The 17,805-nt window shown below is 47.1% G+C and overlaps 1 protein-coding gene across 1 annotated transcript; it reads left to right on the top strand.

Annotated features, from left to right (window-relative positions):
- Nucleotides 1-4,226: 4,226 nt before the first annotated feature.
- Pgpep1l (pyroglutamyl-peptidase I like) lies at nucleotides 4,227-10,685 on the top strand. Its single transcript, XM_059271716.1, has 4 exons — nucleotides 4,227-4,295; nucleotides 8,274-8,396; nucleotides 9,679-9,905; nucleotides 10,408-10,685. Exons 1-4 carry the CDS (start codon nucleotides 4,227-4,229, stop codon nucleotides 10,616-10,618), a joined length of 630 nt encoding a protein of 209 aa, XP_059127699.1. The 3' UTR covers nucleotides 10,619-10,685.
- The last annotated feature ends 7,120 nt before the right edge of the window (nucleotides 10,686-17,805 follow it).

Raw genomic sequence — 17,805 nt, 5'->3', positions numbered from 1 at the left:
TTAATCCCAGCACTCAGGAGGCAAAAGCAGGCAGATCACTGTGAATTCAAGGCTAGCCTGGTCTACACAGTGAATTCTAAGAGAGTCAGGACTATACAGAGACCCTGTCTCAAAATAAACACAAAACCAAACACATGAAAATAATAAAATAGAGCTAAAACTGAAATGTCTTTAAAAGGAATATGAACCATCAATTCCCAGCCTAAGATCATCAGATACACAAGAAAACAAACTAACATGTAGAAAAATCAGTAGAAGCCAGTTTAAAAAACAGAAGTATAGGCAAAAATTTAAAAACAGTCAGAGAAATAACAAGAGACCATAAAAAAAATCAGGTACATTGGAAATGAGCGACAGAACTCAGAGAAATTAGAAATGTAGTTGCTAGGAGAAAACAGCTGACTTCAAAGACAGGTCAGAATTGTGATAAGTGAAAGATACCAGTCACACCGGGCAGTGGTGGCACACGCCTTTGATCCCAGCACTTGGGAGGCAGAGCCAGGCGGATCTCTGTGAGTTCGAGGCCAGCCTGGTCTACAGAGTGAGTTCCAGGAAAGGCAACAAAACTACACAGAGAAACCCTGTCTCAAAAAACCAAAAAAAAAAAAAAAAAAAAAAAAAAAAAAAGAGAGAGAGATAGTATAAGTAGAGCCCTTGGTACCTTTAGGAGTCTGGCCTGGCCTCAACCAAGTGAGTGAAGCTGCTCCAAGCACTTCCTAGTCTGGCCGAGCATGTGACCCCAGAAGAACGGTTCTCCATATCTCAATCTCAGAAACCTAATGCCAAGCACTATTGTTCAAAGGGGCCGAAAACATACAAGAACTGCCCAACTCTGACAAAGAGTTAGATGCAGTTGACCGTGACTGTCACCCACTGTCAGGAGGCCAAAGCATTTCGTTAGCAGTTCACCAAGTCAATGAAATAACAGTACATGGTGTGGATGAGGGCGGGAAGACGCGTATAGACTTCTACACCCTGCTCATCTGTGGTTTCGGTGAACAGAGGTCAACCATGGTCCAAAACAAAACAAAAACATTAAGTGGAAAATCCCAGAAACAAACAAGAAAGAAACTTGATGGTGGAGACTGGACACAATGCCTCAGTCAGGTGACCAAGGTCAGCATAAGTTTTCAAACAACTTTCACTGAAGCCTATTGTTATCATTGTGCAGAAGGAGGGCAGTGATGTAAAAAGTGTCCATCTTCAGTCTATGTTATGATACAGCTAATAAACCACAGATGCCTTCAATACTCCTGGACAGAGCAGTCTTGGTAGTCAGGCCCCAAGTAGGAGGGAGGTGGGAAAGCATGCAGGAACCAAACCATAGCCTAAAGTCCAGAATAAATATTCAGGAGCCTATACCACTCTAAAGAAAATTACATATATTCTCCATGTAAATTAGGGGGTGGAGAGGGAGAGTCAAGGTACTTCTGCAGTGTATATACTTCCCGCCCTTGCAGAGAACTTCATCTTTGTCCTCAGGTGCTGATTGTGTACGGGACTTCGCAGCACAGAAACCAGGATGTAAAGTGGAGGAAGGAACACTTTATGGGAAAGATGTCTGACAAACTTCCCAGCCAGGTGATCAAAGTCAACATCTACAGTGACAAGTCTTGTTGACAGTTTGGGCCCTGGAAATGTCATCATGAGAAGGACACTTTATACCTGTAGAGTCTTCCTCCTCCAAGCCTGGAGCCCCAGTGTGATATGAGAAGAGCAACAGACAGATCCAACTGGGGCACAGGCTATACTGTGTCCAACCAGTTCATAGAACCACCAAAGTCATTAAAAACAAGGAAGTCACAGTAAGAGAAGATACGACAACTAAATGTGCTGTGACGCCCTAGATGGGGCCCTAAAAGACCCTAAAATGGGGAAAACTATGGAATCTGAGTGAGCACTTCTCAGTCCATCAAAATGTTTATTTGGTTGTCTGATGGTGGTGGCATATGAATTTAATCCCAGAGGCAGGTGGATCTCTGAGTTCAAGGCCAGCCTGATCTACAGAGTGAGTTCCAGGGCAGCTAGGACTACACAGAAAATCCTGTCTAGAAAAACAAAACAAGGCCGGGCAGTGGTGGTGCACACCATTAATCCCAGTACTTGGGAGGCAGAGCTAGGCAGATCTCTGTGAGTTCGAGGCCAGCCTGGTCTACAGAGTGAGTTCCAGGAAAGGTGCAAAGCTACACAGAGAAACCCTGTCTTGAAAAACCAAAACAAACAAACAAACAAACAAACCCAAAACAAACAAAAAATATCAAAAGACAAAACAAAACAAAACCCCCCAAAAGCAACAAACAAACAAAACAAAACAAAACCCCACAAATGTTTATTTCGCGTGCTTATGCTGGAACCTCCCTCTTTCTCACTTATAAGACTTTTTTTCTTGACTGGAGAGATGTCTCAGATGGCAAAGTGTATGCCTTGCAAGCATAAAGACTTGAATTTGGTCCCCAGAACCTAAGTAAAAAACACCTGGGCATGGTGGTGTGTGCTTGTAATCCCAGCATTGGGGAGGAGGGGACAAGAAAGTTCCCTGGGGCTTCCTGACTCACTAGCCTAGCTTACTTGGTGAGCTCCAGGTCTGTGACAGACCCCATCTTAAATAAAAAAAAGATGTCTGAAGAAGAACACCCCAGGTTGTCCTCTGGCTTCCACATGCATGCACAGACCTATACACAGACGTGTGTGCACACATGTGGTGATATTGTGTTCCCCAAAATATTGTGCACCCTAATAAACTTATCTGGGGTCAGAGAACAGAACAACCACTAGATATAGAGGCCAGAAAATGGTGGCACACATGCTTTCAATCCTAGCATTCCAGAGGCAGAGATCTGTCTGGATCTCTGTAAGTTCAAAGCCACACTGGAAACAGCTAGGCGTGGTGACAAGAGCCTTTAATCCCAGGAAGTAATGGCAGAAAGCAGAAAGGTATATAAGACGTGAAAACCAGGAACTAGGCTGGTTAAGCTTTTAGACTTTTGAGCAGCATAGTTCAGATGAGATCCATTTGGATGAGGACTCAGAGGCTTCCAGTCTGAGGAAACAGGATCAGCTGAGGAATTGGCGGGGTGAGGTAGCTGTGGCTTGTTCTGCTTCTCTGATCTTCCAGCCTTCACCCCAATACCTGGCTCCAGGTTTGTTCTTATTAATAAGACTTTTTAAGATTCGTGCTACACACACATGACTGTGTCCTCCTGTCTTTCACCTGTCCTGATGTCGTGAGGGAACTGTAGCTGGCTTTGAGGTACAGACATGGGTCGGTTTAGTTCAAAATCTCAGTTTCACTACTGGCTGGTGTAAAAGGCAGGGAGGTTATGCTGAGCTCAGCTACTAATGTGGGTGAAATCTCGCTCCAGACCACAGCTATTAGCCAGGTTAAAAATTGGTTTTTCGTGTGTGTGTGTGTGTGTGTGTGTGTGTGAGGATGATGGTAAAGGCTATACCTTAAAAAATGGTGGTAAAGAGACATACCATTAACTTCGCAAGTGTACAGTTCAGTGAGTCCATTCACATCATTATCTGACCCTCAGTACTATTTATTTCTGGAATGTTCCCACCTCACTCTTGCCTCCTTCCCCTGGTAATTATTATTACGCTGTATTCATATTGCTATGGAGTAAATGTCTAAACTGAAACTCTGCTGATTTACAATGGGTGCCCATCTCCCCCTCGACCTGGTTGCGGGTGTCTACCATTCTACTTCCCGACTCTCTGAAGCTGGCTGTGTTAGCTACTTAATGGAAGTGGAATCATACAGTACTGAGTTTTGTGACTGGCTTACTTCGTTTAGTACAAAATTTTCAAGATTCATCCATGTCTTTGAGCACAGTGGTACATGCCTAAAGCCCTGGCACTCAGGAGGCTGAGGCAGGAAAATCTAGACCTTTAGGCCAGGCTGAACTATACAGTGAGACCCTATAACTCTCATTTCCTGTTTTAAGAGAAAGAAAAAGAAAAGAAGGAAAGGAAGGAAGGAAGGAAGGAAAACTGGGTGTGGTGCATGCCTCTGTAACTCACTGTGAGGGTGAGGCAGAGGCAGGCAGATCTCTCTGAGTATGAGGCCAGCCTGGTCTACAAGAGTTCCAGGACAGCCAAGGCTAGACAGAGAAACCCTGTCTCGAAAAAATGAAAGAAAAAAAAAAAAAAAAAAAAAGAGGACCAGCAAGATAGCTTAGTGTTTGCCACCAAAGTTGACAACGTGTTGGATCCCCAGAACCCACATGGTGGAAGAAGAAATCCAATTCCTACAGGTTGTCCGCGGACCTCCACATGTGAGCCATGGCATGAGGGTATCCACACAGACACAATAAATAAATAAATACATGTAAACATTTTAACTTAAGAAATGGAGGGGGTGGAATGGAGAGAAGGAGATGGGTCCCTTTAAAGGCAAACTAATGCTCTGTGGTGCCTGTTTTCCTCGACTTACCCACTGATGGACACTCAGATTGCTTCTTCTTGGCCACTCAGCAAGCTTCCGGTTTTGGGGATATATACTCAGAGGTGGGGGTGCTGGGTCATATGGCCAGTCACAGATTGGCTGATTAAGGACTGCTGAGATCTCAACATCCGTGGACATACTATTTTCAACAGCAGCCACCTGCATGGATGTGAAGATCTCGGGATAGGCTATAAAAATATGAGCTTAACCTTGAGCAGTATGTGGTGAATGGGCTGAGCATAGCATTCTGCCTTGCTTGGTGTCTACACAGGTCCTCAGACAGGCCCAGGATCCTGAAGGATGAAGAGGCCTTTCATCCTTGGGGGCGGGTGTGTGTGTGTGGGGGGAGGGACACAATGGTGTTATAAAATCCTGTCTTCTCCAACTCACTTTCAGTTCATTATAAAGCATTTCCACCTGTTAATGGCTTTCAGGATCACGCTATTCCACCTTAATTAAGCTAATCCTCACATTATGATCAAGAAATCTGATAAAAAATGATCTGTGACATCACACATAGGAGATAAAATGAATAATGTGAACTACAGGGAAATGAGGAATGACCATTCCTGTGACCCCTTCTTCGTCATAAAAAACAAACACAAGCGGACATGTTGGTCCAAACAAAGGAAAGAATTAAGAAAAGAAAGTATGAAGCCCTTACAGATTTACATCTGCCCGATGAAGCCACTTATGTGTCCTTGAATCCTAACTACTAGACCACCAGGGAAGAGATAGTGAAGTGTCCACTGTGCCCTGTGCCATTCAGAAACCAGCTAATGATCGGGCACGCCATGTCAAACATTTTTATTAATGGGGCACATGATCAAAAATATTTGGAGATAGTGACTGGATAGAGGATCCCTGTCTTTCATTCCTGGATCTTCTAGACAAGACGGACTCAACATTTTGGAGGCATCACACAGTGGATACTGGGAGAGGGCTGGGGTGAGCACCGTGTATGGAGGACAGAACCTGACATTGCTCGGGCAGAGTCACTTTCAATCAGGACCCCAGGATTTCTCAAAACAGGAATAAGGGCTGTGGACAGCCCCCAGGGGTTCCCTGGGCTTCTCTCTATATCTCTTTTGGTGCGGCTTCCCGCAACTTCTTCCACTTAATTGTGTCCCTGTGGACTTGGGTTGTCTCCTGTGTAGGATGGGGCTGTTATCTCCTTCTCATGAGGCTGTGGAGAGATGCCTAGCAGAGTGCCAGGGGTCCTCCAGGGGCAGCCTAGGATGATAACCGGACTATTTGTTAACTCAGAAAAATGGTGCATTGTACGGCTGTGAACATCTTACCAAGTGTAGCAGGGAGTGAGCGCTCAGGGCTGGCCATGTCTGCATGCTTCCATTCCCACCCACGGCTTCAGGGAACAGTGCATGATCCCAACTTGTTCCCCGTATCCCATCTCAGAGAGTTCCGTTTCAGTAGTCTTTGTAAAGTCATTTGAAGGGCTGCATCATGCTCCACCAATGGCTGGCTGGTAATTCACCTCGCTTCTGCCAGTCCTCTTTTCTTTCATATTTCTTCAGTGCTGGAAACAGTACCCAAGACTTCGCACATGCTAGGCTAGGCACACTGCTCTGACGTTCAGCCCTTGCCTTTGTTCTTGTCTCTTTAATGCTTTGTCCCCATCTACCTGGTGAGCTCTCCCAGGTCTGGCTTTTGCTGCCCCCTTCACAAGCCTCCAGCTTGGATGACGTCGGAACCCAGGCTGGGGTCTCAGTGATACCTGATGGCCTCCAGGTCTCTCCTTTCCCCTCAGGGAAAGGGGATCACATGCTCGATCTCGCACTGTCACTCCCATTGGTAGAGCCAAGCAGCCAAGATGATCACTGGACTGTTAGACTCATGCACATGACCACATGACAAGTGGGGGAAAGATGGAGGAGAGAAGGGAGGGAGAAGGGGGGAGGAAAGAGAGGTAAGACTGGTGCAAAGGAAGGAATGAAGGAAGAAAAGAAGAGAAAGAGAGAAGGGGGAGAGAGAAAGGAAGCAAGGAGGAGGACCTTTGTACACCTCCAAACCATGTAGGTCCCACTCCAGAACATTCTTCTGCTGGGCAAACTCCTACTAACCCTCCAAAGAGCATCCTCCTCTGAGTGGTCCTCCAACTGTTCGGCCTTGCCTAACTTCATGGCAACCCCATGAGGGGCACTTGTGACTGTGCTGCACAGGCAGGGAAGCTGAGGGTTGGGAGGTTCCAACCACTGTCTAGATGCACCTCATCCTCAGAGAAGATCAGCACAGAAGACAGGTCACCCATCTGCCTCTGAGGACCACCTCCCCAGAGGTCAGAGAAGGACCTGGGATCTGTGGGCAGCCCATCTTACCCAGAAGGCATACCACTGGCTGTCCAGAAATGCCAGGAAAGGAGTTCAGGAACTGTGTGGCAGAAACTGAAGCAGAAGCCAGGCCTTGGGTTCCTGGTTGAACTATGACCAACAGCGAGCATGCACTCCTAAGATCTCAACTTCCGGGCTTGCTTTCTTCCAATCCGCTTATTCCTACTCTCCCTAGAAGGAGGATGTTGACGGAGTCTAGCTCCGACCTTTTGAAGGGCTCTTGGGGGGAGGAGAGAGGAATGAGAAAGTATTAGAAAGAAATAGAGACGTAGATGAAGAGAAAGACAGAGACACAGGATAGCTTCGGGAGGGCCCTGGGTCAATACCCAGCCACCTCTAGATTTATTCTAATGGGCTTTTTATAGACTACCAAGGGGAGAGGCAAAAGACCTCCGCCTTTCAAGATCAAAGCACAACGTACACCAAGTACAACGGACAACCCTTCAAAACACCTGGTAACCACGCCCCTGGCCAAATCATCCTCTTATGCAGCCCTGTGGGTAAAGCAAGCTCAGGCTTTCTGACCTTGAGTAAGGCCTTACTAGGGAGCCTCTGTGGCCCCCACAGGATGCCCACATCCTTCTCTGCCTTCCTTCCCCTCCCCCTCTCCTCCTGCTTCTCCCTTCCCCTCTCCTTTTACCTCCCCTTCCCCTCATATCCTCCTCACCCTCCTTCCTTCCCCTCCTTCTTCCCTTGTCCTCTCTAAAAAACATCCATTGCTGCTGCTCAAACCGTGTCTCCACAATGACCTCTCTGCCAATTCCAGGCATACAGAGCCAAGGGACCAGCTCCCCTCAGGTACTTCAGATGGACCCCGAGAGATCCCTACCCCACTTCTACCCCTCCTCCATTTACTTATGAGGTAGCTCTAAGGTCTTTGCTTCCTGAGCACCATCCTCCCACGGTTCCCTATGGTCCTAGAGAAGTCCACACCTGACTCAGCCTTCCATCCACCGTCGGCACTCTCCTCGAGTTTCAATTCCCATCCTTCGTGGGGTGGAGTGTCCCTGTTGTACCATCGGCAGAGATGACGAGGGACTCCTCAGATTACACTGGACAGGCAGTGCTTGGATTAGCACCAGGGGCGCTAGATGATTCGTCTTGTGATATGCAAGACACCTGTCAGCTGCTGAGAGCAGCATGTCAACCAGTTTCCCAAAGGCCTCGGGCTCTTGAGCTTCCATCTGCTATCCAAGCTACCTCTGCTGGCATGTGGGTCCCCAGCCTCTCCCCTGGGCCCGTCTTAGTCCATAAGCCTCGGCTCTGCAGACATGGCTTGTTCAGATGTGTCTTCCTAGCGTGCCCTGTCTCAGCAAGCACAGCTGAGTGAGCTGTGGCTCTTCTCCTGGTTCCCGGTCCTTCTGAGCTCCTCCAGCCCAGCAGGGCAGGGTTCAGGCCCAGGGAAGACCGTGGGCACAGAGTCTGAGGGTTCTCTTGTGCACAGGCAACTGAGGCGAGTCCCCTGCTGTGTTTTACAGGAACTCTCCAAGCTGGGGTTAGGGGTGGACACTAACATAGAACTGCGAACTCTGCAGCTGCCCGTGGATTACAGGGAGGTGAGTCGGAGGCTCACCACAATCTGGGAAGATTTGCGACCACAAGTAAGTGACGCCTGGAGAGGCAGTGGGCCTGGGAGGCTGCTGATGTGCCAGGGCCTAGGAACTTTCTGGACCTTGTTCTAGGTTTGATTTGAAGGCTGGAGTGCACCTCCCCCCCCCCCCCCCCCCCGAGCCCCATCAACAGTGTGAGGTACAAGCTTCTGTCATAAAATTCTGGGTTTGTATATAAATTTATGCTGAAACATAGGGTGGGTAGATCTTAAAAGGTGACTGGGGCAGAAATTTTACATATATATAATATATATATATATATATATATATATATATATATATATATTTTTTTTTTTTTTTTTTTTTTTTTTTTTTCTGAGACAGGGTTTCTCTATGTAGCCTTGGAACTCACTTTGTAGACCAGGCTGTCCTCGAGCTCACAGAGATCTGCCTGCCTCTGCCTCCCGGGTGCAAGAAATGGGAATCTTATTTCAAGCAAGAGGACCTGAATTAAGTCCCATTTATGGCTGTGGTGCTGGCTGTTCTGACGGACTTAGGCCAAAGAGCCTTTGGTAAGAAGGTTAGGTGATAGTCCACCCAGGGTCAGCCCACCTTCAAAGCACCCTGCCAGGGTCCTGGTGTGGTGGCTCACACCTTTGATCTCAGCACTTGGGAGGCCTAGAGGCAGGTGGATCTTTGTGAGTTTAAAACTGGCCTAGCCTACATTGTGAGTTCAAAACCCCATTCCAAGCAAACAAAAACACTCTGCTTCCATAGTAACTGAACATAAACATTGCATAAAAAGGGGGTACAAATATCCATTCCCCCAAAGGTAAGAGAATAAAGGGGATCACACACAGCACCCTGTGGTAAGAGTCTACTCAAATGCTGCAACAAAACCCTGTGCAGCTATTTTCAAAAGAGGCAAAATAAAGTCTAACAAGATTTGATGAGACTACTGCTAGCCCCTTTTATGAAAGTTTCATTAAAAAATATGTGATTCTGCTAAAGAGCTAGCTTCTTCCGGGGTCATCTTAGATACCTGCTTGCCCCCACCCACTCGTGGGGAAAGGGAGCACACAGCCTTATAAGAGCAGTTTGAAACAGAACAGTACTTGAATGTAGATATAACATGTCTTCTATTCAAGCCAAAGAGATGTTCTTTTGGGTCCACTTCCATTAATTAGGGGCCCAGGCAGGGATCCTGGAGTTTCCTGGTGGATTTGGAGCTTGATCTGTTTTGTACCCCGGAGCTGGGCTCTGCCATGCCTGGGTCTTTCTGAACATCTAGTGATCTGATGTCCTGCAATTTCTGATATGTGTGTTCACACAGCTTGTTGTGCATGTGGGCATGGACCCTTCCACCAAGGCCATCTTTCTGGAACAGTGTGGCAAGAACCGAAGTTATCGGGATACAGATATACGAGGTTTCCAGCCTGAGGGTGGAGTGTGCCTCTCAGGTGGCCCGGAAGTGATGCACTCTGTTGTCAGCATGAAGGAAGTCTGCCGGCGTGTTTCTGTTGAGGATGTCGAGGTGGCCTTTTCCCGAGATGCGGGCAGGTACACTTCAGGTGTCCGTGTGCCAAACAGGTGCGAGAGAGGGAATGTCCTTCAGAGTCCCTTCTCTCTCCTCAAGATGTTAGCCTATGCTGTCCAGGTGGCTGCTATGGTCACCGGCATCCCCAGAGTTGCCCGTCTTTGTCACAGGCCCTGCTGATGAGTTTAACCTCTCTCCAAATGCTGAGAGCCCCTCCCACTGAGCATTCTGTCCTCTCTTCAAGGGCTAAAGAAATGCCCCAGTGAGAATGCAAATGAGGGCGTGACTGTAGTAAAGGTGTTTTTCCAGGAGTTGACTGAAAGTCTGGTTCAATTCTGTCCTGACCACTTGCTGGTCATTAGACTGTGAGACCGAGACCCGATGCCTGTGTTCTTAGCGTGGCGTCTTTTCTCTAGCGGAAGGACCAAACTCAAGTGGTAGTCCCCTCACGCTTTACGAACACGGCACTTACGGTGTCTGGAAGTGGCAGGGTCCAGGAGTAATGGGAGTTTCCTGTGGTTGCAGGTACGTCTGTGATTACACCTACTACCTGTCCCTGTACCTCGGAAATGGGCACGCAGCGCTCATCCATGTCCCTCCACTGTCACACCGGCTCCCAGCCAGCCTTCTGGGCAGAGCCTTGCAAGTCATCATCCAAGAAATGCTGGAAGACAGTGAGGTCCAGACTCCAAAGTACAGCACCCAAAGGGAAGCCGCAGGGGGATGCCTCCTTTAGAGGAAGTGTTTCAATCCTCGGTGGAAAAGCCCGCTGTGCTGTGGAGTCTCTGAAAGAGTGGCTTGTGAGACAGGGTACATGGCTGGGGTGGGGATGGGGGGAATGAGGCCGCAGAACGACAGGGTTATTTTAGTGTCCAAAGCGAAGAGAAGATTCCCAAAGGCAGATGTCTCACAGGGGATTAGCTAGCTGAAGCTAAGACTTTCAGGACATTTTTTGTTTTTGTTTTTTTGTTTTTTGTTTTTCGAGGACAATTTTATTGCAACCCAGTAGTTTCCCTTCCAAGGCTGTGTGGTCCTTCCTACATTGATGGGATGACGGAGCTGCTTCAGAGGTTCCAGAAATGGAGATGTAGCTCTGGCTCCAGGGGCCCCAATTCTGGTCCCTAAGCTTGTCATTTAGGTCTTCTGAATGGCTTTGGGGGCCACCCAGTCTCTAGTGCTTGGCTTTCTCCTTTCTCTGTCTCTGTCTCTCTCTCTCTTGTCTCTGTCTGTCTTTCTCTTTCTCTTTGTCTCTCCCTCTCTCCCCCCCCTCCCTCTCTTTTAACAATTTTTAATTGAGTAGTTCAGTGGTATTTATTTCATGCACTCTGCGGGGTGTTCATCATCACAGTGCATCTCTAGAACTTTCTCGTTGGAATGCGAAATGCTACCCCAGGCTCCTGTGTTTGAAGCACTTGGTCCCCAGCTGGTGGTGGTGTGTTGGAGGGCTGTAGAATCTTTAGATGGTGGAAGCTTGCCTGAGAAAGTGAGTTACTGCCAGCAAGTGTCCACACTTTACAGCCCTCCCCCGCACTTCCCACTTCCTGTCACTCTGGGTTCCGGAAAGCAGATGCCAAGTGACCAGCCTGCCTCCTGCTGCTGCCACTATGGCTTCCCTTTGAACTGTATGTATGTACACCAGAACAAGTTGCTTTTGCCCCAGCACCCGGCCACAACAGGAGGAAAAGGAAGGGATCCACCGTTAAACAACAGCTCCCTATTGTTTCTCTTCCTCAGCCTTTGGCAAGCACCCCTATACCCCCATCTCTGCCTGCACGAGTCCTGTACCTAATGTAAGTGGAACCTTACATTATCTGTGTCTCTAGGTTCATCCATGTGGTAGCACAGGATAGGATCTCATTGCCTTGTAAGGCTGAACACTACTCCACTGTATGAATACACCACACTTGTTTTTCCCACCATCTATAGATGGTCACTTAATAAATGCTGCTTTGAACATTGATGTCTGAGTATCTGCTCAGGTTCCTGATTTCCAGTTTTTTTTGTTTTTTTTTTGTTTTTGTTTTTTTGTTTTTTTGTCTATACCCAGATGCGGTGGTTTGAATAAAGATGGTCTCTGTGGACTCATAGGTGGCATTATTGGAGGTGTGTTGGGATTCCTAGCCACTCCTCCATTGACATGACTACACATGTGCAGTTCAGTAGCCAAGCAAGGGGCCTTACATCCTATTCAATCCATGTGCTGCGTGATCTCGTAATTTGCGCACAGTGTGATCATGCAATCTGCGTATGTGTGGTGTATGTAGCTCCATAAGCCCATATGCGCATGTGCAGGGGAATCCTTAAAAAGCTGGTCACAGACTCCTCCTCTCTCTTCTGCTCTCTTCTCCTCCCCCATCTCTTCTTCCTCCTCACGTGTCTTTCCAACAGGCCTGACCGCATTCTGTCCTATCTCTCCTTCCTCCTAATGAAACTCTGATAGTGAGTTTTGTCGTGCCTTGTGACCTTTCCTGGCAGAGTAAAAGTGCCGCATTAAAACCAACAAGGTGTGGCCCTGTTGGAGGAAGTGTGTCACTGGGGGTGGACTTTAAGCTCAAGCCAGGCCTAGTGGCTCACTGTCTCTTCCTGCTGTCTGTGGATCCAGATGTAGGACTCTCAGCTACCTTTCCAGCACCATGTCTGCCTGCATGCCGCCATGCTTCCTGCCATGGTGATAATGGACTAAACTTCTGAACTGTAAGCCAGCTTCAATGAAAGGTTTTCCTTTATAAGAGTTGCCATGGTCATGGTGTCTCTTCACAGCAATAAAACCCTAACTAAGACACCAGAGGTGAGTGGCACCTGGGAATTCCGTTTAGCTTTTTGAGGGAGTGCAATGCTGTTTTCCACAGTGGCAGCACCACTGCTCCTCCCCACTGGCTGCGTTTGCTCAGAAAGCCAGCTCGGGAACTGGACTTGGCTCTTCGCCATTGTCAGCATTACCCTTACTTCAAAAACATCAGCATCCTCTTGTCTGAGTCACTTTTCTGTTGCTGTGATAAGACACCATGACCAAAGCAACTTACAGAAGAAAGATTTTATAGGGGGCTTACAGTTCCAGAGGGTTAGAGGCCATGACCATTATGGTGGTGAGCAGGGCAGCAGGCAGGCTGGCATGGTGCTGGAGTGGTGTCTGAGAGCTTACATCTCATCCACAAACACAAGGCAGAGGGGAGGGGGGGGGGAGACAGAGAGACAGAGAGACAGACAGACAGAGACAGAGAGACAGATAGACAGAGACACTGGGAATGGCTTCTACTTTTGAAACCTCAGTAACACACTTCCACTAACAAGGCCACACCTCCTAATCCTTCCCAAACAGTTCCACCAACTGAAGGCCAAGTACTGAGACTTATGAGCCTGTGGGGGCTGTTCTCATTCAAATGACCACATTCCTGTATCACCTTTTGTCTTCATTTTAGGACACTGAGCTGGATTTTGTGCCAAGCTGCGCACAGCCAAGTCCCATGTGTCTTTCGGGTACTCATTTCATTATGAGCCCCATCAGGAGCACTGTTTCCTTTGAAGAAGTGGATGAAAGTAGCTACTAAACCTTGGGCAATTTCTTGTCATGTTGGTATGCTCAAAACTGCTGTTTGCTACTTATGTTTGAAAAACAAACAAGGGCTGGAGAGATGGCTCAGAGGTTAAGAGCACTGACTGCTCTTCCAGAGGTCCTGAGTTCAATTCCCAGCACCCACATGGTGGCTCATAACCATCTGTAATGAGATCTGGCACCCTCTTCTGTATACATAATAAGTAAATAGATCTTAAAAAATATTAAAAAAAAAGAAAAACAAACAAATAATCACAGTGGCTTACTGTAAGAAAATGCATTTGTAGCCTAATAGCTAAGGGAGACTGAGTTGGGGTGATAGTTCAATGGCGTTGTGGGGCATGAGGCCTAGTCTACATGTGTCCCAGGACAGCCAAGGAGAGAGAAGGGGAGATGGGGAGAGGAGCAGGAGAGAGGAGGAGGGGGAGGTAAAGGGGGTAGAGGGGAGGGGGAGGGAGAGAGAATATGAATGTACAAGGCCCTGGGTTCAATAGCCAGCATTACAAAGAGCCACCAAAATCCAGTGTCAAAACCAAAGGAACTGAATAGCTCTCATCCCCCTGCACCCCAGCCCCCAGACAGGGTTTTTCTGTGTAGCCCTGGCTGTCCTGGAACGTGCTTTGTAAACAAGGTTGGCCTCGAACTCACAGAGATCCACCTGCCTCTGCCTCCCGAGTGCTGGGATTAAAGGCATGTGCCACCACCACCACCAGGCTGCTCTCATTTCTCTTGCTTGAAGAAAAGACTTTATGAGACTCTCTGCAAATAAACCAGGAACATTTGACATATGGCAGATCCAAGTCACATGAAGGCAGATGAAGGCCAAAGGTGGGTTGGAATGGTGCAGGCCAGCTGCACAGAGCCTAGCTGCTCAGCTGGTCCCATGGAGGCCCTTCTCTGTGAGCGGAGAGCTTCTGCCTAAAGCCTAATGTCCCGTGGTTCTGGGAGTGGGCTCTCCAGCGATACTTCTTATCACTTGGCACCGGCCAGACACATTAAAAACCATTGCAGTTTTTTTTTTTTTGTTTGCTTGGTTTTGTTTTTTCAAAGATACCTAGTTGGGAGGCCCAGAGCTCCCCACTGATGACCAGCCCTTCCAATTCCCCTTCTGCACCTCTGCAGTTTCTCAAGACCCCAGGGACCCAGCTGCATTGTGGTTTTTGTAATTGGCCCTGGCAATACACACTGCACCCTGTCCAGTCACGGCTTTTGTATGTTTGATGGTTTTATGTGGGTGGTTTTGTATGTTTGATAGCCACAGTATGAAAGGCTGGCCTCCATTGGTTATGTAACAGCTGGGAGGATTGGAGCATGACTGTGTGTGTCTATAATCCAGACTAATAAAAAGTCCCACTTCTGCGGGGGGGGGGGGGGGGGGGGGGGGGGGGAGGGGAATTGTGAATATCCAGTGAAGGGGTGGATGAGAAAATGTCACCAACAGCACATTAGTACCCAAAAAAAAAAAAAAAAAAAAAAAAAGGCTCTGAGTGTGGGTCCTTAAGCTTGTGGCTTGGATATGGTTGTAAGGTGGTTTCCCGAAGGTTCATGTGTTGAAAGCTTGGCCCCCAGCATGCAAATGGTAAGCAAAGGCAGGGCCTTTAAGAGGTGGAGCTCGTGGGAAGTGCTTAGGCTAGTTGCCCTGGGATGTTACATATTCTTGAGGGAACCTTGTGCTCTCTCGGGTGTTGAAAGAGCCTGCTGGCTCCTGAACTGCTCTCTGGCTTGTTTTGGGACATGATGACTTCCTTTTGCCATCAGCTATGAGGTCATCACCAGAGCGGAGCCACTGTTAGCACCATGCCCTCAAATCTTCGGGAAAGTTAAACTCTGTCTTTCAGTGAGCCCACCTCAGGTACTTTGTTATATTGTCAACAGAGGTTATCTGGACCTGTGGGAATAAATATATAGAACCCACTTAAGAGGTGACTCAAGAGGGGAGGGAGAGGGTCTGGCTTTTATAGAAAGTCCACCACCTTCACCCTCAGAAGCAGCTGCCTCTGGCCAGGCAGGCTTACTGTAAAGCACACAATGGCATGCTGGAGGCATAGCACCAATCTGTGGGACCCAGAGGAAAATATGGCCTCCATAATCATCCAGTGAAGCTCCCTGAGCATTCGGTGAACAGAAACTCTGGAACAATGCCAGACTGTACCAGGATGTACTTTCAGAATGACGTTTTGATTATAAATCCAAATACTCATGAGATTCACTAGGTCCTGAGTCACCTTGACCTCTGTTTCTACTGCCTATGTCTTACCGTTCCGTTCTTCCTTTGGTGTCCTGCCTTTGTCTCTGAGTAGCTTCCCATAATCAGTGTTTGGTGAGATTGGCTCACCCTCCCAAAAGTGCGGTTAAGCCTCTGGTCTGAGTCTAGAATGTATAGCTTGCTTCATCTCCCAACCATAATCATCCTACAACTTCCCAGGACAAAGATGGCGATGTCAGTCTTTCAGAGTTCCTGTGGGCAAGCCTGATTACAATCCATGGGTGAGAGATGGATTAACATGTCACAGCACCTCACAGCTAAGCACACCCTGCTTCTGACTTTCTTGGTTCTCTTCAGCACCTTCTGAGGCACGCCAACTGTGAAGTATTACCAAAGACATGGACATGCGCTTATTTAAGTCTTTGGCAAGCCCCCTCCTCGCCCCCAGAATCACATAGATCAAACCCACCTTGGCCTCTGTCAACGGAAGGTCCAGAAGAGCCTGCAAACCAGCACTGAAAACTTTTTATGTATTCTAATCATCTTCTAGCTGACTTAATGGGGGAAACAGTAGCTTCTCCGCTCAACAGCCGTTTGCATTCAGAGCAGCTCAGCTGTCAGGGACCCGAAATGCTTTCGCACCGAGCATTTCCAAGTGACACGTGTGAATGCACATGCCACAAGAAGTTCAGCTCCCCAGAGAGGTGGGGGATGGTTCCAGAGCAGAGGGGAAACAAACGTGGGCGACAAAGGTGCATACAGAATCATTTTATTTAACTTAACCCATGTGGTACTTTAACTACTAGAAAAAAGCAGAGTAATAGAAACTCAAGTGGCCTTGGCTTCAGCCATTCAAAATAGACAAAGTTTCTTTTTTCATAATGTAAAGAATCCCGAGTATGTCGCAGTAACAGGAATAAATTCTTACAACAGAATATACAAAAACATTGAATTTTTTCATCTACTGATTTTTTTTTAAATATAAACAGAGGGTTTTTTTTAGGAATAATTTATACACAGAAAGTTATTTTATGTAACAAATTGGCCATATTATTATCTTTTTAAAACTTTTTTCTCTTTTTTAAGAAAATTTTTAACAAGAAAACTCAGAAATGCATTATTGGCGATGCATCTGTTCCATCTCGCCTTCTGATTTTTTTTTTTTTCTTTAAATCCCAGAGGTAGACAAACTCTGGCAAATCTCTCCCTCAACCTCACTGGCTTAGGAAACAGACAGGTGATGTCACCAGGCAGGTATCTGTTCCACCTGTGTACATGTCTGCACACTGCCCAACGTCCACGAGAAACTGAAAAGACAAATCCAATCCAACCCAACCCACCAATGGTTCCTAGACCTTTTTCCTGTAGAGTTAAGACAGTTCCAGATGTTTTCAACAATGGTATCTTCTGGAACTGTAGAGACATGGCCAATAATGCACTGGGAGCCTAAGGACATGGATTTTTAACTCTTAAAAAAAAAAATTGGGGGACAGGGAGACATGTTGTGGTTTTTGTTAAGAGTTTGTTCTGTATTGGAAACATGTACCTTCAGCATTTGGCCTTAAATACAAGTAGGCACAGCCTTCACTGGAATCTGAGGCGTCATGTCAATGGCCTGCACATCACAACTGTTGGTGTGATTACCGTGAAGCCTTTCTGTGTTCTGAAGCCCTCCCATCTCTATGGCACTGCAGAAGTAGGACAAACACCATCCCACATTGCTCAGTGGCCACACACTGCTACTTCCACAGCCAGCAAGGGTCTTGGTACTTTGCACCTGTTTAGGCTGCTACGCTCGCTCCACAGGGAAATGATCAGTAAAGATGATTCCTTCCCCTGCTAAGGGTTCTAAGACCAAGACACTGAAGAATACAGGAGTACTTTTAAAACCACTGTCATTCTTTTTTTCTTTCTTTTTTTTTTTTCCTTTTTTACAAACTAGAGCACATAGCATGTGGGAAAGAGGGTGAACCACAGCTTGGGTGGGGGTGGGGGAATTTTTTTTTAATTTTTTTTTTTTTGGTTTTTTTTTGGCATATTGTAAAGCTAGCTAGTAAACAAGTGTCAAAAAAAAAAAAAAAGACCATAAACACATATTTGCACACACAGAGGGGGAAAAAGTGTTTTTAAATTATTTCCGGCAATTATAAACTACAAACATTTT

The sequence above is a fragment of the Peromyscus eremicus genome, chromosome 1, assembly GCF_949786415.1.
Source record: "Peromyscus eremicus chromosome 1, PerEre_H2_v1, whole genome shotgun sequence".
In the NCBI taxonomy this organism is placed as follows: Eukaryota; Metazoa; Chordata; class Mammalia; order Rodentia; family Cricetidae; genus Peromyscus; species Peromyscus eremicus.
The sequence above is the reverse complement of the archived record's forward strand: the minus strand, read 5'-3'. Positions and strand labels throughout refer to the sequence as shown.